Here is a 24,250-nt window from a genome sequence, read left to right on the forward strand (position 1 = left end):
TAGCGTCCTTAGTCTGGTCAGTTTCAGCACATTAGTTTGCTGGTTTTTTATCCCCTGCTTGGGGATAAAAAACAGCTTCTAAGGCACAGCTGAGAGGAAGCAGCAATGAGAAAAGCAGGCAAAGCACGGGGAGATCGCTTCACTCGGCTAGCGCCTAGTTAGGGCTGGAAAAAAGCTTCTAAAGAACAGCTGAGAGTTGGAGCGAAGTATGGAGATGGCTTCACTCGCTAGTTCCTCGTTGAAGCACAGCGGAGTCGAGGGAGCAGGCAAAGCTGGGAAGATCGCTTCACTCGCTAGCACCTTGTTAGCGCCTCGTTAGGGCTGAAAAAAAGCTTAAAAAAAGCTACATTCAGAGTATAAGATGCACCCAAATTTTCAGTCTCTTTTAGGGGGGAAAAAGGTGCGTTTTATACTCCGAAAAATACGGTAAGTAGAACAGCGAGGGGGGGAACAGCTGTGCAGCGCTATTTAGATTCGCTAGAAAGCAGGATTTCCTGCTTTATAGTGAATATAAATCATATGTCACAGCTGATTGTCGGAAATACCGGTTCAGACCAACCAGTAGCATTTTTCTACTACCGGTTTGCTGAACCGGTAGCTTTTAGCACTACCGGTTTGCCCGAACCGGTAGGATTTCACCACTGATTTCTATAACAACAAACCTATCTAATCGGTAAAAACCCAAAATCAAAGTTGCATTTCCCCACCCCACCCCCCACCTCAAAACACAAAAGGCTCCGTCAACTTTTGCACCGTAAAATTGATTTCACTTTATGACCGTCACGACTTCCATTCATGATCAGCAGGCTCCGTCAGGGTCCTAAATCGAGGACTATCTGCATTGGCAGCATCTTTTGTGATGCATTATCTTTAAATAAAGGACTGACGTGACCCAGTGACAATCGTCCTCTTTGAAAATAGTTACTGAGTCACTCCAGCCCTCCTTGGTGGGGCTGTGGGCGCGTTTGTGTTTCCCCTTTTCGCCTGTGGGATTAAGGAATGGGCTAAAGCTCTAAAGGGAAGTGCAATTTAGCAAAGTGTGTCTAATTCCTCCTTTTATTCACTCAGGCTGTTTCTTAGAAGACAAGCCTTTGGCACCTTGCGGGTTGAGTGAATTTGGGCAGACTCAAATCAAGCTGAAGGCGCCTGAGGTTGAGCTCAGCGCTGCCGCTTCAGCTGTAAACAGCCCTGGTCCCCAGTTAGCAGCCAGTGGCAGGAAGTCCCTAGGGGCCCTTCCCAAGGGAGCCCCCTGTCCAGAGGCAAACAAGGCTTCAGAACCAAAGCTGCCAGTTCAAGAGTGCGGTGAGCCAATCTGTTGTTTTCAGCCCAGGTGGATCCTTCTCCCTTCACTGTTCTAACCTCTTAAGGTGACTGCTGGGTAATTTTGCTCTGAATCCCTGCTTGAATCATAACAATGAAGCACCTTTTAATCCTAACTTACCACATAATATGGCGTTGGCCCTTAACCAGCTCTTGGCATATGTTTTGAGCCTGTTCTCTTTTCCAAGCAAAACATTATTCCTTCTCTCCTCCTCCTGCTCTTCCTCTTCCTCCTCCTCCTCCTCCTGCTCTTCCTCTTCCTCCTCTTCTTTTCCTTCTCTGTCTCCCCATCTCTTCCTCTTCTTCTCCTTCTCCTTCTCCTCCTTCCTCCTCTTCTTTTCCTCCTCCTCCTTCTTTGTCTCCCCATCTCTTCCTCCTCCTCATCTTCTTTTCCTTCTCTGTCTCCCCATCTCTTCCTCTTCTTCTCCTTTTCCTTCTCCTCCTTCCTCCTCTTCTTTTCCTCCTCCTCCTCTTTTGTCTCCCCATCTCTTCCTCCTCCTCATCTTCTTTTCCTTCTCTGTCTCCCCATCTCCTCCTCTTTCTCTTCTCCTTCTCCTTCCCCTCCCCCTCTTCTTTTCCTTCTCCTCCTTGTCTGTTTCCCCATCTCCTCCTTCTCGTCCTCCTCTTTGCTGCCATTCACTTGTCCAAGGAGTATCGGCCCTCATTTGCTCTAAAAACGACTTTCTCCAACTTGCCACTTTACCGACGTGCTAGGACTACAACTCCCAGAAATTCCAGCCCTCCAGCTTTTTGCTGGCCCAACTTCACAGTTTGGTAGAGAGGACCTAACAGGGATGCATGCTTGAAGGAAGTAGGTGTTATAGTTGAGGAAAGTGAAGACCATCTTGTAGGAAGTAATTTATGCATAGAAGTCACAAAACACCCAAGTTAGAAAGATCACCCAGTGCTATTAACCGGGATTAGGCTCTCCAGTGGTGCATAAAATCTCCCTTCTTTTCTTCCTCCCTCTCTCCCTCCCTCTGTCCTTCCTTCCTTCCTTCCTTCCCTCCCTCCCTCCCTCCCTATATCTATCTTTTCCTCCCTCCCTCCCTCCCTGTCTTCCTCCCTTCCTCCCTCCCTTCCTTCCCATCTTCCTCCCTTCCTTCCTATCTTCCTCCCTCCCTCCCTTCCTTCCTATCTTCCTTCCTTCCTCCCTTCCTTCCTATCTTCCTTCCTCCCTCCCTCCCTTCCTTCCTATCTTCGTCCCTCCCTTCCTTCCTCCTTTCCTTCCTATCTTCCTCCCTCCCTCCCTCCCTCCCTCCCTCCCTCCCTCTCTTCCTCCCTCCCTCCCTTCCTTCCTATCTTCCTTCCTTCCTATCTTCCTCCCTTCCCTCCCTCCTATCTTTTCCTTCCTTCCTTCCTTCCTCCCTCCCTCCCTCCCTCCCTCCTATCTTTTCCTTCCTTCCTTCCTTCCTCCCTCCCTCCCTCCCTCCCTCCCTCCCTCCCTATCTTCCTTCGTCCCTCCCTCCCTCCCTCTCTCTCCCTTCCTTCCTATCTTCCTTCCCTCCCTCCCTCCCTCCCTCTATCTTTTCCTCTCTCCCTCTCTCCCTTCCCTTTAATAATCTAAAGTTGCCAACTTCCCATCTGTCCTCTGCTTAAAGGGCTGCTCCGTTTTAATATTAAAAAGAAAAACCTAAGAATAGACAAGACCTTCATGCTGCTGGTTAGCATTAGCAGCAGTTGAGCAACAGGCTTAACCACCTGCTGTACAATCACCTGACTGCATCTTTTATTTTCATTTATCATATTTATATGACGGCCCACTTTACAAGAGTGTGGCTCTGGACGGCATACAACAGTTGTGCGAGTTATTCATTGTGTATCCATTCTGATGACTTTTTCACCCACACCATTAACACCTGCAGAGTTTGTGTTGTTTGTGTGCCCTCTTGCTGTCTTTGGTTACGCTTAGGCTGCTAACCTAAATATATCTCAGTTTCCAATCCTATTTAAAAGCACATTTACAAGAATGCTCCTTTTTCTTGACCCAATCACTTTCTATTTCTTTAACCACCTTCGGAGAGCTGATCCCTTCCTTTGAACTACTCTTGATAGACGTGTCCCAACGGAGTCATTTGTTTTAGCTATTTTCTAAAGGTCTGTCTTTTTGTGTGTGTCTGTGTCTTTAGGCGTTGGAGTTTTTCCTTCCCAGGATCCAATCCAGCAAATGATGCCTCCGTGGATTTACAATGATAATTTAATTCCAGGTAATAATTAATAAAATGATTGAGGATGAATACTGTATTCAGGCAGGAAATGTCATTCTCGTGTTGTTATGAGCCCTGGTGGCGCAGTGGTTAGAGTGCAGTACTGCAGGCTACTTCTGCTGACTGCCGGCTGACTGCAATTTGGCAGATCGAATCTCACCAGGCTCAAGGTTGACTCAGCCTTCCATCCTTCCGAGGTGGGTAAAATGAGGACCCAGATTGTTGGGGGCAAGATGTTGACTCTGTAAACCGCTTAGAGAGGGCTGTAAACATTGTGAAGCAGTATATAAGTGCTATTGCTATTATCAGTTCATTTTCCTCTTGTTGTTTACACTTTATTTATTTATTTATTTATTTATTTATTTATTTATTTATTTATTTATTTATTCATTCATTCATTCATTCATTCATTCATTGGTTTGATTTATATGCCGCCCTTCTCCGGAGACTCAGGGTGGCTTACAATGCGTTAAGCAATAGCTTTCATACTTTTGTATATACCTGCTTAGTAGGGCTTTCGGCCCCTCCTAAGCGGTGTTCTTTTTTATACAAAGTCAGCTTATTGCCCCCACAATTCGGGTCCTCATTTTACCTACCTCGGAAGGATGGAAGGCTGAGTCAACCTTGAGCCTGGTGAGATTTGAACTCGCAGTAATTGCAGGCAGCTGGCAGCTAAATGCTACTTTAACAGCGCTTTAGTCCGCTGCTCCACCATGCATGTACCGTGCTATTTTGATCAGACAACAAATGAATTTTAATTTGGATCCTGTTGTCAAGGATGTTATTAACAAGGATTTTAAAAAAAAGCCAAACTGGTTAAGGCATCAGGGTACGAACCAGGAAACTCTGAGTTCTAGTACTGTTTTAGACTCAAAGCCAGCTGGGTGACCTTAGGCCAGTCACTTTCTCTTAGCCCTAGGAAGATGACAATGGCAAATTACTCCTGAAAAACCTTGCCAAGAACACTGCAGGGACTTTTCCAGACAGTTATAGGAGTTAAAACTGACTTGAAGGTGCACACACATGTATGCACGTGCATTGCACACGCACACACACAAATACAATCGCAGCTATCCTTTCAGAAGCAGTTAGTGAAACTTAGTAAAAGGCAAATTCCTTCCACATTTTGTCAGAGTATATTCATCAACTGGAATAGGACATGGTAACAAGGTCAGCCAATGTATAGGCATAGCAACTAAGTCAGCCAATGAGGGCTGTTTGGGAGCTGAGACAGACTGGAGCCAGGGCATGTCTTAGTCTGCAGCTTCTGAGTCTGTGCAGAGAAACAGAAACTAGTCTGCTCTGCTGAAATGAAACTAACTCTTCTCTCCTGCCTTGTGTTTTGCTTGTAACTGCTACTATGTTGAAGAAGAATCTATATTGGTATTGTACATTTATCTTCATGTATTATATGTATATAAAGAAGTTAATGAATCCTGCTGAATCAGTTTACCTGTGTGTGCTTTCTGGATTTAATTTCTACTGCAAAATCTGATACATTTAAGGAAAGTGATCTCTTTGGAGCAGTTCAGTTTTGATGACTGAATTTATCATCTTTGCCAGTTTCGTCTAAGGCAGGGGTCCCCAACCTCTGGTCCATGGACCGGCAACGGTCCGCAGCATTCCAGAAACTGGGCCACGCAAACAAGGGAAGACCCATCTGTTGGATGCAGGAAGCACACGACACCACGTCCCCTCCGGCCCGTGGAAAAATCTCTCTCCACGGAACCGGTCCCTGGTGCCCAAATGGTTGGGGGCCACCAGCCTAAGAGTTAAGGCATGATCTCAAACCCTGCCTTAGCTACGAAAGGCAGCTGGGTGACTTTGGGCCAATCACTCTTTCTCAGCCCAACTCACCTCACAGGGTTGTTGTCGTGGGGAAAATAGGAGGAAGAAGGAGCATTAGATATGTTTTCCGCCTGGAGTTGTTTATAAAAATAGTAAAGGCGGGATATAAATTAATTAAATCAATTCAGGTTAATGTTTGAGAGCAGAAAAGGCCCAACCTTTTGGATTTGCTTGAGTTTGCTGTATTTTGTTGTGGCCCGCCAGCGGCCAGTGAGGAGATTGGGGAGGAACATGGGCCAGTCCTGGAGTCTGGGGAGGACTCTGATGAGTGCTCTGTATCGGAGGCAGAGATGGGGCCAGGGCCCAGCTACCTTCAGAGTCGGATATCAGTGGGGCTGAAGAACAGCTGGAGCCTGTTCTTGATGTGCGCATGCGCAGAGCTGCCAGGAGAAGGGAACAGCTAAGGAACAAGGGCCGACTCAGGAGTAAAGGCACAGGTGGATGGTGAATGGCCCCTCCCATAGGGAATAAAGAGGAGCGAAAGGGGAGTGGAGTTTGCAGGAGACAAATTAGTGTGAAGATCAGTCTTTTCTTGTACAGCATTGCGTTTGGAAGATATCGGCCTGGCAGCTCTCCAAGCCTGATAAGGTCTGTGGTTGTAAATTCACCCTTGAAAGACTTTTTGCTGGGACTTTGCTGGAGGTGAATGAGAGGCATTCACATTAGCTTAATAAAAAGGGGTTTTGTTGTGCTTTTGTGAAGCCTAGGTCAGAACATATTTAATCTCTTGGACCAAATTCTTTCCTTCCCAGATCTTTATAAGAAGATTCTCGAAACCACCATGACATCCTCCGGGATAGATACCGGCAAACTCTATCCGATTCTGATGTCCTCTGGGCTTCCCAGAGAAACTCTTGGGCAAATTTGGGCCTTAGCCAATCGCACCACTCCAGGGAAGCTGACAAAAGAAGAACTCTACACCGTTTTGGCTATGATTGCGCTCACTCAGGTAGGAATCGGGATCAGAGATAAAACTGGGGACGGGACGGGACCAGAGGTGGGTTTCAGCAGGTTCTGACCAGTTGTGGAGAACCGGTAGCAGAAATTTTGAGTAGTTCGGAGAACCGGTAGTAAAAATTCTGACTGGCCCCACCCCCATCTATTCTCTGCCTCCTAAATCTCAGCTGATCAGGAGGAAATGGGAATTTTGCAGTAACCTTCCTGTGGATTGGGGAGGGAATGGAGATTTTACAGTATCCTTCCCATGCCACACCCACCAAGCCACATCCACCAAGCCATGCCACGCCCACCAAGCCACGGCCACAGAACCGGTAGTAAAAAATTTTGAAACCCACCACTGGACGGGACATGTCCTTAATGGCTTGTCTATCGAGGGGCAGTGTTACCTGCAAATAATTGAGCCTTGGTAGCACAGTGGTCTAAAGCACCCTGTTATTAACACAGCTGCCTGCAATTACTGCAGGTTCGAATCTTACCAGGCTCAAGGTTGACTCAGCCTTCCATCCTTTCTAAGGTAGGTTAAATGAGGACCCAGTTTGTGGGGGCAATAAGCTGACTTTGTATGAATATACAAAAGTATGAAGGCTATTGCTTAACGCATTGTAAGCCGCCCTGAGTCTCCGGAGAAGGGCGGCATATAAATCAAATAAAATAAAAATAAATAAATAAATAATAATTAAGCAAGACTAAAGCTAGCACCAATTAAGTTGTATAAGGTGTGCAAATGCTTTAATTGACTTGGTTGTGCAAACGCTCTGTTTTCTGCATTTTCCCCCCCTCATACAGAGAGGCATGCCAGCCATGAGCCCTGACGGTTTAAACCAGTTTCCTTCTGCTCCCATCCCTACCTTAAGTGGGCTTCAGATGGCCATCCCTGTCACAGTGAGCCAACAGCCTTTGATGCCTCCTGGGCCACCGGTTTCCATGCCTCTTAATATAGGACCAACAGTGGTGGGGATCAGCATGGCGGCACCAGTGGGCGGAGTCACCACACAGACGTCCAGCAGTTTCATCCAACATTTCCCTGCAAACCAGGTTAGTGCTGATATAATTCCCCGTCATAAAGCTAGTCTAAGGCAACTTGTTCTTTTAGCTTTTGACTTTCAGCCATGGAATTCAAGCATCTGTCTGAACGTATTATCTAGACCAGGGGTAGTCAAAAGCACCGAAAGGCAGGACAAGAAGCAATGGGTGGAAACTAATCAAGGAGAGAAGCAACCTAGAACTAAGGAGAAATTTCCTAACAGTGAGAACAATTAATCAGTGGAACAATTTGCCTCCAGAAGTTGTGAATGCTCCAACACACGAGGCTTTTAAGAAGAGATTGGACAGCCATATGTCTGAAATGCCATGGGGTCTCCTGCTTTGTATTTGTATTCGTATTTATTAAACTTCTATACCGCCCTTCTCCGAAAGGACTCAGGGCAGTGTACAGCCATATTAAAACAAACATATACTCACAAAATTTAAAAACAATTTATTTATTTATTTATTTATTTATTCAATTTATATACCGCCCTTCTCCTAGTGGACTCAGGGCGGTGCACAGCCAGAACTAAAATACATAACAATACAAAATTTAAAATTAATTAAAAGAATTATATACTTTGGCCCGAATTAAAACAATGCGAATTAAAACCCATTAACAGATTAAAACTAAACAATTAATAACAATTAAAAACTAAAAAAGGGGGCGGGGTTCACGCCAGCCCTGCTTGCTGGAAAAGAAAAGTTTTCAGGGCAGGGCGAAAGACCCGGAGATCCGATATCCTTCTTATCTCCGGGGGCAAATCGTTCCAGAGGGCGGGAGCTGCCACAGAGAAGGCCCTCCCCCTGGGGGTCGCCAGCCGACATTGCCTGGCCGACGGCACCCTGAGGAGTCCCTCTCTGTGGGAGCGTACTGGTCGGTGGGAGGCTATCGGCGGCAGAAGGCGGTCCCGCAAATACCCAGGTCCTATGCCATGGAGCGCTTTAAAGGTGGTGACCAACACCTTGAAGCACACCCGGAAGACCACTGGAAGCCAATGCAGCTCACGCAGGAGAGGTGTCACATGGGAGCGACCCCTCGCTCCCATAATCCTCCGCGCGGCCGCATTCTGCACCAGTTGGAGCCTCCGGGTACTCCTCAAGGGGAGCCCCATGTAGAGAGCATTGCAGTAGTCCAGGCAGGAAGTGACGAGTGCCTGAGTGACTGTGCGTAAGGAATCCCGATCCAGAAAGGGACGCAACTGGCGAATCAGGCGAACCTGATAAAAAGCCCCCCTGGCCACGGCCATCATATGCTCTTCTAAAGACAGCCGTGCATCCAGGAGGACGCCCAAGTTGCGAGCCCTATCCGTGGGGGCCAATAACTCGCCCCCAATAGCCAGCGATGGCAACAGCTGGCTATATCGGGACGCCAGAAACCACAGCCACTCAGTCTTGGAAGGGTTGAGTCTGAGCTTGTTTCTCCCCATCCAGAGCTTCACGGCCTCCAGGCACCGGGACATCACGTCAAGGGCATCATTGCTTGAACAGGGGGTTAGACTCCAAGGTTCCTTCCAACTCTGTTATTCTGTATGGCAACTTGATGACCGGTGGACATCATCTCCCAAAATTCCTGAGCTAGCCATACTTACGATACTGATTTAGATACAGTTATTTATTATTACGCTTTTATAATTTTGTATGCTTCCGATAGAACTCTGGGAGTTGAAGTCCACCAGTCATAAAGTTGCCATATTTATTGGCTCCTGGTCTCGACCAATTATTTTGGAGCAGCTGATTGAAAGAAAGGGAGACAGTCTTGTGCAGAAAACTAATTTCTGCTCTTGACAGACATTCCTTTCTTCTCTGCAATATGATAGTGTAGGACCATCATGGCGAACCTATGGCACGCGTGCCACAGGTGGCACGCAGAGCCATATCGGTGGGCACGCGAGCGTTGCCCTAGTTCAGCTCCAGCTCCAGGCCTACCGGAAGTCAGGAAACAGGCTGTCTCTGGCCTCCAGAGGGCCTCCGGGGGGGTGGGGAAGGGCGCTTTTCGCTCTCCCCAGGCTCCAGAGGCTTTCTAGGAGCCTGGGGAGGGTGAAAACAGCCTTCCCGGCCCCCTGAGGCCCTTTGGAGGCTGGAAACAGCAACGGCCTTTCCCGCCCCCTCCACCGGAGGCCCTCCGAAGGCCAGAAATGGACCGGAAGTCAGCAAACGGGCTATTTCCAGCCTCTGGAGGGCCTCCGGGAGGGTGGGGAAGGCCGTTTTCACCCTCCCCAGGCTCCTAGAAAGCCTCTGGAGCCTGGGGAGGGCGAAGAACATGCCTACCGGGCCCACCGGGCCATCCCTCTGCAGAGGGAACGCAGGGGGGTTGCTTGCCTGCACGGGGGCATATTGAATTATGGGTGTGGGCACGTGTTTGCGACACCCCTCCCCCCCGCGCTCCCACTTTTGGCACACGATGGCAAAAAGGTTCACCATGAGTGGTATAGGAGCTTATCAGTCGTATAGATTCATGGACTAAAAATAAAAAACAATTTGTGGTTGTATATATGGTGCAATCCGTATATACAAACAACAAAGCTTTCAGGTTTTCAATCAATCAATCAATCAGAATAGAGCTGGAAGGGAGTTTGGAGTCTTTCAGTCCATCCCCCTCCTCAAGCAGGAGACCCTATACCAGGGATGGCAAACTGGCGGCCCGCGGGCCGGATGTGTCATGCACAGGCCACGCCCATCCCAGCTCCGTGAAGGGGGAAAATATTGCAAGTTTTGACACCCATGCCCTATACCCGTGATGGCGAACCTATGGCCCGCGTGCCTGAAGTGCGTGCGGGGGTGCACCAGAAACCAGAAGAGCAGCTACCTAGCATGCATGCGTGGGAGTGCTGGAAACCGGAAGAGCAGTTTCCCAGTGCGCACGCACCAGAGCACCAGAAACAGGAAGAGCAGTTCCCCAGCATGCCTGGAGAGATGGCTCTGCATGCCACTTCCGGCATGCGTGCCATAGGTTCACCATCATGGGTATAGGGTTTCCTGCCTGTGCAGGGGGTTGGACTAGAAGGTCTCTAAGGTCCCTTCCAACTCTGTTATTCTATTCCTATTCCTATTCCTATTCCTATTCCTATTCCTATTCCTATTCCTATTCCTATTCTATTCTATTCTATTATTTCTATTCTATTCTATTCTTTTTGTTCTGTTCTGTTCTATTATTTCTATTCTATTCTATTCTTTTTGTCCTGTTCTGTTCTATTATTTCTATTCTATTCTATTCTATTCTATTCTATTCTATTCTATTCTATTCTATTCTATTCTATTCTATTCCATTCCATTCCATTCCATTCCATTCCATTCTATTCTATTCTACCCTACCTTACCCTACCCTACCCTAGTTGGTAGGCTCAGAAAGGACAGTACTATTTGTTGCGGTGCTTATAGATGCCATGTATTGGTGTTTCCTGCAGCTAACCGTTAAAACGAGGAAGTAATAAACCTTGAAAAATCTGCATGCAAATATGGTCCTATGTCTAAAATTAAAATTATGCTCTTATTCTATTCTATTCTATTCTATTCTATTCTATTCTATTCTATTCTATTCTATTCTATTCTATTCTATTCTATTCTATTCCTATTCCTATTCCTATTCCTATTCCTATTCCTATTCCTATTCCTATTCCTATTCCATTCCATTCCTTGCCTATGCCTATGCCTATGCCTATGCCTATTCTCCTGGAAAAAGTTCTTACGTGTCCTTCAAATCTCTAGGTTGCAAAAATAGATGATGACGACTTCCAGGATTTCCAAGATGCGTCCAAGTCAGGGGGACTTGATGATACTTTTACAGATTTTCAAGGGGAAGCGCCCGGATCAAAGAAAACGTTAGCAGCACAGCAGCGGAGCAGGTAAAGAATTTGACCCTCTCGTGTAACCGTCGTTTTTTGCATAACGCTTTTTAATCAAGTTGAGAAGATATAGACCAGGTCAGTATTTCTCAGCCTCGACAACTTTGGGATGCATGGACTTGAATTCCCAGAATCCTCCATGCTAAACATCGTAATCAACATAAACGGGTGTTGTTCTTTTTTAATTTAAGAAAATTTATATGGCCACTCAACACACTCTCAATTTATTTATTTTTTAATTTGATTTATATGCCGCCCTTCTCCGGAAATTCAGGGCGGCTTACAATGCATTAAGCAATAGCCTTCATACTTTTGTATATTTATACAAAGTCAGCTTATTGCCCCCACAAACTGGGTCCTCAATTTACCTACCTTAGAAAGGATGGAAGGCTGAGTCAACCTTGAGCCTGGTGAGATTCGAATTTACAGTAATTGCAGACAGCTGGTGTTAATGACAATGACTCTGGGTAGCTTATTTCCAGGGCCAGTATGTGTAAATCTTTTATAATTTTCTTTTTTTCGGCAAACCATGAAAGTTTCCCAATCCTCATTAAGTATTGTATTCTTCCTCTTGGATCAAAGCTACATTACAGGTAATCTAGACTTACAACAGTTCATTTAGTGACCATTCAAAGTGATAACAGCACTGAAAAAAATAACCTACAAATATTTTTCACACTTATGACTGTCTCAGCATCCCCATAGTCACATGATCAAAATTTGGATGCATGGCAACTGACTCCTATTTATGACGGTTGCAATGTCCTGGGGTCATGTAATCCCCTTTTGTGACCTTCAGAGAAGCAAAGTCAATGGGGAAGCCAGATTCAAGTAACATCCGTGTTACTAACTGAACAACTGCAATGATTCACTTAACAGCTGTGGCAAACAAAAGTCGTAAAATGGGGCAAAACTCACTTAACAAATGTCTCACTTAACAACATAAATTTTGGGCTCAATTGTGGTCACAAGTTGAGGACTACCTGTATCTTCTATATTTCCTTGAATGTTTGGTGGTGGTAGGAACAACTCATAAAAGCTCCCACTTTACACCAGATTCTATAAGCCATTAAAATGATCTTCAAAAATTGCATGCATCCTTCTTAAGCCAGCAGCCATGCTTTCCATTGCTCAACAGGTGACATAGGATATAATTCTATTCAGTGGGGAATACAGCTAATCCTCAACTTAGGACCCCAATTGGCATCAGAATTTCCTTTGGTAAGCAACGTGGTTGTTAGTCAGTCACACCTGTCCCAAAGGTGCTTTTTCAAGAGGCAACTGGACTTTCTCTTTTTTCTTTGAAGACGTTTTGCTTCTCATCCAAGAAGCTTCTTCAACTCTGACTGGATGGTGGGGAATGGAAGGATTTATATTCCTTGCAGACAGCTGGTCATTTGCATTCTTTTAAAGGGTCATTGAGGCCACCTGGAGTCTTCAGGGTCATCTGAATAGTGCAAATGGGTGTGGAACCTTCAACACAGTCTACAACTACACAGTCTTTTCAGTTCTAAGAAAGCTCCACAGCCATTTGCATTACTCAGGTGACCCTGAGGGCACAGATAAACCTCCAGGTGGCCTCAATGACTCTCTAAAAAGAATGCAAATGACCAGCAGTCTGCAAGGAATATAAATCCTTCCATTTCCCCACCATCCAGTCAGAGCTGAAGAAGCTTCTTGAATGAGAAGTGAAAAATCTTCAAAGAAAAACAAATAAGTCCAGTTGCCTCTTGAAAAAAGCACTTGCTGCTTGTATGTACACTGAGAGCTTATGCACTGGAGACAAATTCCTTGTGTGTCCAATCACATTTGTCCAATAAAGAATAAATAAATAAAGAATCACGCAAGCTTGAGGATGCTGCAACAGTCATAAGTATGATCACGAGATTTCAGTGTCATTGTAACCTCGAACGTGTCAGGGTTCCAAGTAACACCCCCAACAAAAGAAAATTCCGAGGCTTGAGTTTCCTCAAAGTTCCACTTTATTAGAGATGTCACATTGGCACATCTGGGAAAAACCGAATCTGAAAGCTTCCAGGTTTTCCCCACCCAAAGGAAAGTTCAAGACCCTGCTCAGCACCCACATGTCCATCACAAGGTCCAATCAAAGCACCGTCCCAACTGGAGATGCCTCCCAGTCACACCCCTCCAGGTTCAGGGCAAGATGTCCTTGACTCTCTGAGAAAGGAATGTTATTATGACTGTATATCACCCTGGTTGCATACAATCCCCCGTCCCAGTTTCCCACAGTAGTAAATGTGGCAGGCCTGAAGATCCAGTGAAAAAGATGGCTTCCAGGCCTGACAGAATAGTCACTAAACAAATGGTTGTAAGTCGAGGACTACCTGTACTTCCTTCATTTCATCTCTTTCCTATCCTGCCTTTTCTCACTTGTCATTCTCAAGGTAGCTCACAAAACTGAGTAAAATGATACGCAGATAAATAATTCAGCAACCTAGCAGGATAGGAAAAGCATCTAAAGGAGCATTAAAAATAACAGTGCTACACTGGAGGCGCTAAAAGGATTTAAAAGGCCCGAGAAAATAAAAACAAGGGGAAAAAATGAAAAATGTTCTCCTGCTGTCAAAAGCAAACGTTAAGTGCTCATCTCTACGTTTAGTAGAATGGTGATTCTGATGATTTGAAAAGCCTCAATAATATCGTTACCATTAGCATAGTCATAGCTAATCACTGTATTGATCTGAATCAGGGATGTCAAACTCAAGGCCCGCGGGCCGGATCCAGCCCGCAGGGTGATAAGATCTGGTCCGCGGGGTTGCCCTGGAAACAGTGAAGGACCGGCGTGTGGTGACTCTGCCAGTGAAAACAGAGCTCAGGAGAGCCATGCGTGGCCCTCCCAACCTCCGTTTTCGGCTGTGATGGCCTCCAGTCCACAGGTGTCCCCGACACGAGGGACATCGAGATGGCCACACCGACCCTGGCCACACCCACCCCGGCCCCCCAGGGCGAAACACAGCCCTGACGCGGCCCTCAATGAAATTGAATTTGACACCCCTGATCTGAACAGAAGTCAAAATCAAATGTCAGAATTGGGGTAGAAGGTGTTTCATCAGGAACTGGTTCTAATCAGTCATTTCCTCAGGACGAATGTAATTGCTTAACGAGATTAATTGCTCAAATAAGCTTTTCTTTGGGAGCACTCCATGAAAGTGCTTGATCAATGATGAACGGTTTGATCCATGATAAAAGAACAAGTTTAGAGACTCTGCGCAAAACTGAGTCACATCTCCATAAATGTCTTTCAGTGGAGTCATGGCAACTGGATTTCTTTCCTTGTTGGATTCGCTGCTGATCCAAGTACAGTAGTCCTCGACTTAAACAGTTCATTTAGTGACCGTTCAACGTTACAACAGCACTGAAAAAGGGGACTTACCATCATTTTTCACATTTATGACCATTGCAGCATCCCCATGGTCACTTGTCCTGAATTCAAACCAGGGGTGAAAACCAGCAGGTCCTGACAGGTTCTGGAGAACCGGTAGCAGAAATTTTGAGTAGTTCAGAGAACCGGCAAATACCACCTCTGACTGGCCCCAGAGTGGGGTGGGAATGGGAATTTTGCAGTGTCCTTCCCCTGCCACACCCACCAAGCCATGCCCACCAAGCCACACCACGCCCACCAAGCCACACCACGCCCACCAAGCCACGCCCACAGAACCGGTAGTAAAAAGAAATTTTACGCTTGGCAACTGACTCATTTATGACGGTTGCAGTATCCTGGGGTGAAGGTTTTACAACCATCTGACGAGCAAATTCCATGGGAAAGCCAGATTCATTTAACAATTGTAACAACAAAGGTCGTGAAATGGGGCAAAACTCACTTAACAAATATCTCGCGTAACAACAAAAATTTTTGTCTCAATTGTCATAAATTGAGGGCTACCGATATTCCACAATTAATCCAACACTGGAAGTTTTTAAGAAGAGACTGGACAGCCACTTGTCTGGAATGGTATAGGTAGAATTTCTTGTTTGAGCAGGGGAATGGACTAGAAGACCTCCAAGGTCCCTTCCAACTATGTTATTCTATTATTCACTAATTCTGTACCTTCTTGTCTTGTGCATTGAGATGCAGACCCCCTCTTTAAAAGTTAAAATACACCACTTAAGAAAAGGGCTTTAATTTTGTGACAGAATGTTTGTAGGTGGCAAGCTGATTTTCCATATTCTAAGTAGTTGTTCCAAAAATATTTTCAGAGAATGTTTAACATAAAGATTGGCAGGCATTGGACATACCCGTATTTTTCGGAGTATAAGACGCACTTCCCCCCCCCAAAAGAGGGTAGAAATATTGGTGCTTCTTATACACTGAATACAGCCATTTTTGGCCTCCTGAAGCCCCTCCCCGCTCGTCCCATTTTTGTGAAAAATGGGCCCGTTTTTACAAAAACCGGGGCCTGCAGAGGGTTTGGGAGGCCTGCAGCGTGCTCCTGGTGGCTGGGGGACGGCGAAAACTTTTTTTTTCTTACTTACCTCTTCAAAATCTTGGTGCGTCTTATACACCGGTGCGTCTTATAGTCCGAAAAATACGGTATTTGTTCTTTGTGGCTGCCTTCATTCTGATATATGCCTGAAACATCCATATCCCATATTTTATTCTGAGTAAAATTGTTGCATGACCAGAACTGATATTGATCATAATTTTTTTCTAGATTATTATTATCCCAGGTCTATCCCAATACAGGTTGTCCTTGATTTACGACCACAATTGAGCCCAAAAGTTATGTTACTAAGCGAGACAGTTGTTAAGTGAGACATTTGCTGCATTTTACGACTTTTCTTGCCACAGTTGTCATTTGAATCACTGCAGTTGTTAAGTTGGTTACATAGATGTTAAGTGAATCCGGCTTCCCCATTGACCTTTGCTTGTGAGAAGGTCGCAAAAGGGGATCAAATGACTGTGGGACACTGCAGCCGTCATAAATATGAGCCAGTTGCCAAAATTTGATGACATGGGGATGCTGCAGTGGTCGTAAATATGTGAAAAATAATCATAAATCCTTTGTTCAGTGTTGTTATAACTTCAAACAGTTCCTAAATGAACAGTTATAAGTCAAGGACTACCTGGATCTCATATCCCTCCTTTTCCAATTATGCTTTCACCTTCTCTTCTTTCCTTTCTTTAGTGCTCCTTCAATGCTGATACCCCTTTCGGGCCCCAAAGTGACTCCTGCTGTGGATAAGTATGCTGTTTTTAAGGGGATTGCATCTGACAAGCCTGCTGAAGGTACTTGGGCATTTTTTCCAATAAAAAGTTACCTTTGTAAATGTGATATTTTTCCCCTCCACTTTTCTTACATTCAAAAGGGACAATCAAAAAGCGAAAAAGGAAAGAGACCAAAACACACCAATTTCGCTCCATTTTCGGACACAACGGCCTCCTGCAGCCCTCTGCCAGCAAAAATGGAGCTCAGGAAGGCCACGCGCGGCCTGCCCGGCTCCATTTTCACTGGCAGAGGGCTGCAGGAGGCCGTCACGGATGAAAACAGAGTGCGGGCGGGCTGCACCTCCGTTTTCGCTGGCAGAGGGCTGCAGGAGGCCGTCACGACTGAAAATGGAGCCTCGATAAGTGACGTCGAGCTGGACATGCCCATCCTGGCCACGCCCACCCCAGGCACGCCCATCCCGGGCACGCCCACCATCACCCAGTCCCCCAGGTCAAGCACAACCTGATGCGGCCCTCAATGAAATCAAGTTTGACACCCCTGCCTGAGACCATGTTGTTTCTCTGTGTCATACAATATATACTTACTTACTTACTTACCTACCTACTTACTTACTTACTTACTTACTTACCTACCTACTTACTTACTTATTTATTTATTTATTTGTTTGTTTATTTATTTATTCATTTATATTTTTGTCATGTTTATGTAGTTATATTGGAGGTGATGATCCTTTGAGAGCTGTATGCAACAAAATTTCATTTTACTATATGCCGATTAGTGTACATTTGAAGTGACAATAAAGTTATTCTAAATCTAAGTCTTACTTTCTACCAGTTTCCCTGTTTCACTGGAGAGGGGATCCCCCCCTCCCTTTCTCCCAAGCAATCTGCTTTAAGTTCTCAAATCCATCCTTTCATTGTTAAGGATGTAGCTTAAGAGGCCTCCAAGGGCATTTTCTCTGAGATTTCAAGAGGTACACCCAGTGTACTTTGCTCTCTTATTTTTTCTTTTAAATTAAGCAAAATTAGGTTTTCATTTTGTCCCTTTGTAGGGAGTAGCAATGTGTTTTTTTGTCTTCCAACTGAATCTTCAGATTCTGGGTGGAACTATCAACTATTGTGGGATCTTTGGTGCTTTCTGTGCTTGGTTGTTTTTTTGCAGACATTTCATTACCCAACTCCGTAACATCATCAATGCTGATGAAATGTCTGCAAGCAAACAGTCAAGCTCAGAGAACATCAACTCCTCCACTTCCTCTTTGCAAACTCCACTCCAGGATTCATTGTGACCATCAGAGCTTTAAACGTGCATTCCACCCTACCTGGAAGATCGGTTTAAAGCCCTTCTGTTTTGGGCAGGACTATTTACTCCCCAGGGGACGTGGTGGCTCAGTGGCTAAGATGCTGAGCTTGTTGATCAAAAGGACGGCAGTTCAGGGGTTTGAATCCCTAGTGCTGCCTAACGGGATGAGCTCCTGTTACTTGTCCCAGCTTCTGCCAATCTAGCAGTTCGAAAGCACGTAAAAAATGCAAGTAGAAAAAATAGGGACCACCTTTGGTGGGAAGGTAACAGCGTTCCGTGTGCCTTTGGCATTTAGTCATGCTGGCCACATGACCATGGAGACTTCTTTGGACAGCGCTGGCTCTTTGGCTTTGAAACAGAGATGAGCACCGCCCCCTAGAGTCGGGAACGACTAGCACATATGTGCAAGGGGAACCTTTACCTTTACCTTTATTTACTACCTATTTTGATAACTGACTAATTTGGATTGAGGCAGGGTGGTCTTGTCAGAACTGGCTCTGGCAAAAACTTGAAAGCCTTTCAATATTATATTACAACTTGTAAAGTGCCCAGAGTCACCTTGTAGGGGAGATGGGTGGCATAACAATTGAATAAATAATAAATAAAATACCGGCCGCATGCTACTGTAAAACAGTAACATTCTGGATCTCTATCAGAATTTTAACTACATTCTCTTTTTTTTAAAATATACACCATAGATTATGGAGATAAATACAGTGCTTTTCGAGAACTGGAGCAGCCATCGGAGAGTAAATCTATAGGTAAGTTTTATCCAGTGCAGAACCTTCCAAGATCAGCCTTCCTTGGGCTTTCTAGTGATCTCTGTCACTGGTTAAATTTGGGTCTGGTGGAGATCCTAGAACCGTGATGGCGAATGTATGGCTTGCGTGCCAGAGGTGGCACGCAGCACCCTCTCTGATGGCATGCAAGCCGTCACCCCAGTTCAGCTCCGCTGGGCATGCGCACGCACCTCCCTCCAGCCAGCTGACCTTTGGGTCTCTGCCGCGCATGCGTGGGGGGCGGAGCATGTACAGGGGCCGGGGCACATGGATGGAGGCCACATGCGCATTTCATTTGGGGGGTTCAGGATACAGAATTGGATCCTGAAGGTCCCAAATCTCAAAGCCCGTTATTCTCAATTAAAAGGGGAGGAAATGTCCGTCACATTATGAGACCCTGAGGTTCCCCCCCCCCAAAGTCGGAATAAACACTTATGATGATATTAAGCTAAGTCACTGAGAAGAAAAAGCTATTTTTCTGCAGGACAGAACATATGGGAAGGTGTTTTAGGTCAGTGTCCATTCTTGGGAATGTGCCCAAAACACTGCAGAATGCTAATCCATCCTCTGGCTTAAATAGTTTCCATAAGTACAGTTAGTCCTCGACTTACGACCACAACTGAGCCCAAAATTTCTGTTGCTAAGTGAGACATTTGTTAAGTGAATTTTGCCCCATTTTACGATTTTTCTTGCCACCGATGTTAAGTGAATCACTGCAATCGGTGAGTTAGTAACCCACTTGTTAAGTGAATCTGGCTTCCCCATTGACTTTGCATGTCAGAAGGTCACAGAAGAGGATCACATGACCCTGGGACACTACAACTGTCATAAATACGAACCAGTTGCCAAGCATCCAAATTTTGATCACATGATCATGGGGATGCTGCAAAGGTCGTAAGTATGAAAAATGATCCTGAGTCACATTTTTCAGTGCCGTTGAAACTTTGAACAGTCACTAAACCAACTGTTGTAAGTCGAGGACTGCCTGTATAAGCAGCCTCTCTTTAAATGCAAGAGCCGGTTAGAATGCAGTATTGCAGGCAAACTCTGCCCACAGCCAGGAGTTCAATCCTGATGAGGCTCAAGATTGACTCAGTCTTCCATCCTTCCGAGGTTGGTAAAATGCAGACCCAGATTGTTGGGGGGCAATAGGCTGACTCTGTAAACCGCTTAGAGAAGACTGTAAAGTACTGTAAAGTGCTATATAAGTCTAAGTGCTATTGCTATTTCAGTCTAACTCTACCCACTGCTAGGAGTTTGATCCTGACCAGCTCAAGGTTGACTCAGTCTTCCATCCTTCCGAGGTTGGTAAAATGCAGACCCAGGTTGTTGGGGGGCAATAGGCTGACTCTGTAAACCGCTTAGAGAGAGCTATAAATCAGGGGTCTCCAACCTTTCCGGCTTTGCAGACCGGTGGGGAGGGGACAGGGGTTGGTTCTACACAAGCAGCAGGCGTGCCCTGTTGCTCACAGCTCCATTTTACAGAAGGGGCGGGTGCATGCACCTGCTGCTTGTACAAATGGAGCTTCCCACGTGAGTGTGAGCACCTGCCACTCGTGCAAATGGAGCTTCCCACATGCTCGCCCGCAGCTTGTGTGGCCTCGTTCCAAATGGGCCCGGGGGTTGGAGACCCCTGCTATAAAGCACTATGGATCAGTATATAAGTCTAATGCTATTGCTAAGTTATGGAGAACCATCAAAAAGAGACACAACTTCCTTCCTTCCTTCCTTCCTTCCTTCCTTCCTTCCTTCCTTCCTTCCTTCCTTCCTTCCTTCCTTCCTTCCTTCTTTCCAGCCTTCTCATTGTTCCTATCACACATCTCCTCCCACTTATGAGTGTATGACTGTAACTTTGTTGCTGGTATCCTTACGATTTATATTGATTGTTTCCTAGTATGATTTGACTGCTTATTTGTACCCTATGACTATCATTAAGTGTTGTACCTTATGATTCTTGACAAATGTATCTTGTCTTTTTATGTACACTGAGAGCATAGGCACCAAAGACAAATTCCTTGTGTGTCCAGTCACACTTGGCCAGTAAAGAATTGTATTCTATTCTATTCTATTCTATTCATTCATTCATTCATTCGTTCATTCATTCATTCAATTTATAAGCTATAAACTTACTATCCAAATCTCCCTTTATTGTTACTTATGTATGTACCTGCAAGAAATGAAAGGTCCTTTTAAAGCAGATAATTAGAAAGGAAATCTGCATAAAGTCTATGAGGTTAAGTATCTTGCATATTCTGAGAAAGATGTAATTTCTGTCATCAAAATCCATTTCTTCTGCATGGCATGATTTTTCTGTCTGTAAATGTTTGTTTGTGTCTCTGTGTGTGTCTCTGTGTGTGTGTGTGGTTTTAGAAGAGGGTTGGCAGTTATCCCATGAGTAACAATGGCTGAGGTTAGTTTGATGCAACCAGCTTTCTTTATATATCTCCAGATTGGGAGAGATGCATTTTTAAACTTGGGTTCACAGCCAGTTCAGCTGTAACATAACCCTGCTACAGCATAATAAGCACAAAATATTCTAGAAAGTGAGTCATATAGGGATGTAGAATAAAATTGCAGGCAGGCAGGAAGGAGGGAAGAAAGAGAGAAAAAGAGAGAGAGAGAAAAGGAAGGAAGGAAGGCGGGAGAGAGAAAGAAAGAAAGAAAGAAAGAAAGAAAGAAAGAAAGAAAGAAAGAAAGAAAGAAAGAAAGAAAGAAAGAAAGAAAGAAAGAAACTTTGAGTTCTACTATCGGATGAGTTTGTAGCATAGGAATGCATTCCCCAGGGCTTGCCCTATTAACATTCAGCAGCCTATTTGTCTTATCTTCACACACACACACACACACACACACACACACACACACACACATACACAGGGCTAAAATGGGTTTTGAAGTCTCTACTAGGAGCTGAAAGAGCCATGAACCCTCTTATTCCTGCCATGCCCCTGTAGATCATGTGGGGGGGGGGGTGTTTAAAAATACTATTAAAAAGTGAGGACCATCTACCTACTCCCTAAATATTGCATCCATGTTTGATTTTAACATAATTATAGAAAGGTGGTGGGAATTAAGGGACAATATCCTTGAAAATGGTGAAACAATATCCTCATTGACTCATTGTCACTGAAAGTACTGTTTTTGTGCTGTGAATAATGTTAACATGATAGGCGTGATGGGTTTGTTGGACATCTTCTACATGCTTAACTGAATGAGTTCAAAAGTTTCTTCTGCCATGTGGAAACCTGGTAGGTAGCCCAGTACAGGTAGTTCTCGACTTACAACCACAATTGAGCCCCAAATTTCTTTCTTTTTTTTTTTTTCCTTTGGGTAAAATTGTAATGTAATTTTTTTTTCCAAATAATTTTTATTACAATTTTCCTTTACACAACTCAACAGTCTGCTAATTATGTACAAGAGTTGAGCCCCAAATTTCTGTTGTTAAGTGAGGCATTTGTTAAGTGAGTTTTGCCCCCTTTTACAACCTTTCGTGCCACAGTTGTTAAGTGAATCACTGCAGTTGTTAATTTAGTAACACTGGTTTAAGGTGAATCTGGCTTCCCCATAGACTTTGCTTGCCAGAAGGTCGCAAAAGGGAATCACATAACCCCAGAACACTGCAACTGTCATAAATATGAATCAGTTGCCAAACATCCGAATTTAGATCACGGGACATGGTGGGGGTGGAATGCTGCAACGGTCGTAAATGTGAAAGACAGGCATAAGTCACTTTCTTCAGTGCTGTTGTAACTTCGAACGGTCACTAAAGAAATAATTGTAAATCGAGGACTACCTGTATTTCATTTTCAGGCAAAAGAGGCAAGTTGGTTTTGAACTGTGTTTTTTTATCACTTTTAACCCTTTCACCAGCTTACATTTCTAACGGAAAAGCTTGCAACCCATCTGTAAGTCAAGTTTTGCTGTGCCCATTTCTTGGTCTTGGGGTATTGTCAGTTTCACAAATGAGCTTCGGGAAAGGTGATACTCATACCACTTTTCAGGAGAATCTCCCTGAAATCTCCCAACTGCTCAGAATTTATATCTGCCTCAAAGACCGATCTGTTGATTTGCTACTGCAGCATTTGGGAAACTGACTTGACTGGGTGTTTTTTATTATTTTTATTATTATTATTATTTTGGCTTTGGTGATGGTAATTTGAATATTTTATTAAAAATGAAGTGTGTGCTTGCCCATGGATGTGGCTGTAACTGGGTAGATACAGACATAAAGAACAAACCTTAAATTGCGTTGAATTTAAAGTTACTTTCTTCGCCATTTTGTTGTTTCTACTTCCTGCTGGTGAATGGGTTAAGCCAAATTTGAAGAAGTTAAGTAAATATTCCGTTTTAAACTAACCATTTGTATGTGATTAGTTATAATGATGGGCCATCAAATCAACGTAGACTCTTAGTGACCCCATTTATTTCTATTTATATGTTTGTATCCCGCCTTTATTTATTTATTTTTTACAAATAACTTAAGGCAGTGAACATACCCAATGCGCCTTCCTCCTCCTATTTTCCCCACAACAACAACCCTGTGAGGTGGGTTGGGCTGAGAGAGAATGATTGGCACAAAGTCACCCAGATATCTTTCATGCTTAAGGCGGAACTAGAATTCACAGGCTCCTGGTGATTGGCCCAAAGTCACCTAGCCAGCTTTCATGCCTAAGGTGGTCCTAGAACTCACTGGAACTCCATCACACATAACAATCCCCAAACACACACACACCACTACAAATAACACAACACACTCATTTCTTTCACAGCAATGGTGAGAAATTCGCACCCTAGAACTTCGGAAGGCCTCCCAAATTCTCATGTCCCTCAGAAACCCCTTTAGTCCAAAATGTAGTTTTGTGGGTTTCTAAGATGGCAAACAGACTCACGCTGCAGCATTCTAGAAAAAGTCACCATCACCCAAAATGGTGGCACAGGCAGTTAAGGGCATGTAACACGTCCTCTTTGTGAATTGTGCGGTTGACAGTAGGCTCCTGAGTGCCTTCATGGCGCTAGTAGTAGACTCCTTGCTGCTCTTTGAGCTTGGTGGTTTTCTCGCAGACGTTTCATTACCCAACTAGGTCATGTCATCAGTGCAAGGGTAATGAAATTTATTTATTTATTGGTTCGATTTATATGACGCCCTTCTCCGGAGACTCAGGGTGGCTTACAATGTGTTAAGCAATAGCCGTCATACTTTTGTATATACCTGCTTAGTAGGGCTTTCAGTCCCCACTAAGGGGTGTTCTATTTTATACAAAGTCAGCTTATTGCCCCCACAATCCGGGTCCTCATTTTACCTACCTCAAAAGGATGGAAGGCTGAGTCAACCTTGAGCCTGGTGAGATTTGAACTCACAGTAATTGCAGGCAGCTGGTGCTACTTAATAGCACTTTAGTCTGCTGCGCCACCAAGGCTTTTCCTATCTGCAAGATAACCACCAGCAGGACTCCACAGTTCAACCCTTAGCTGCAAATATCTTTTCTGTTAAAAGGTGCTAGTTATTACATAAAAGGCTCCACGTGACAGAGGACCTGATTAGTTGTGGGAACGCTTGTCCCTCATAGTTTTTGGCCATACCACACATTCTGGCAAAGCTCGGTGTGCTCCCGGTCCCACAGCTCACCTGGTGAGACCAAGGGAGTGGGGTTCACCTCTCATGGCCCCTGCCCACACACCATCCATCCCTGGGGGGGATTTATATGGCTCCCATTGAGGTCCTGTTGAAACAGACCATTAAAATCTGCCTCTAATCCCAGGTTTGTGTTAGCGTCTAA

The 24,250-nt window shown here is 44.8% G+C and overlaps 1 protein-coding gene across 1 annotated transcript in view; it reads left to right on the forward strand.

The window, feature by feature from the left end:
- SYNRG (synergin gamma) overlaps positions 1 to 24,250 on the forward strand; it is an 88,455-nt gene that overhangs the window by 27,227 nt on the left and 36,978 nt on the right. The window contains exons 7-12 of the mRNA XM_087883452.1: positions 3,450 to 3,527; positions 6,128 to 6,324; positions 7,122 to 7,370; positions 11,070 to 11,206; positions 16,354 to 16,454; positions 18,396 to 18,458. Coding sequence (XP_087739578.1) covers positions 3,450 to 3,527; positions 6,128 to 6,324; positions 7,122 to 7,370; positions 11,070 to 11,206; positions 16,354 to 16,454; positions 18,396 to 18,458 — 825 coding nt within the window. The remainder of the gene's footprint in view (positions 1 to 3,449; positions 3,528 to 6,127; positions 6,325 to 7,121; positions 7,371 to 11,069; positions 11,207 to 16,353; positions 16,455 to 18,395; positions 18,459 to 24,250) is intronic.

Source organism: Pantherophis guttatus, chromosome 1 (assembly GCF_059756535.1).
Source record: "Pantherophis guttatus breed Tessera chromosome 1, ASM5975653v1, whole genome shotgun sequence".
Taxonomy (NCBI): domain Eukaryota; kingdom Metazoa; phylum Chordata; class Lepidosauria; order Squamata; family Colubridae; genus Pantherophis; species Pantherophis guttatus.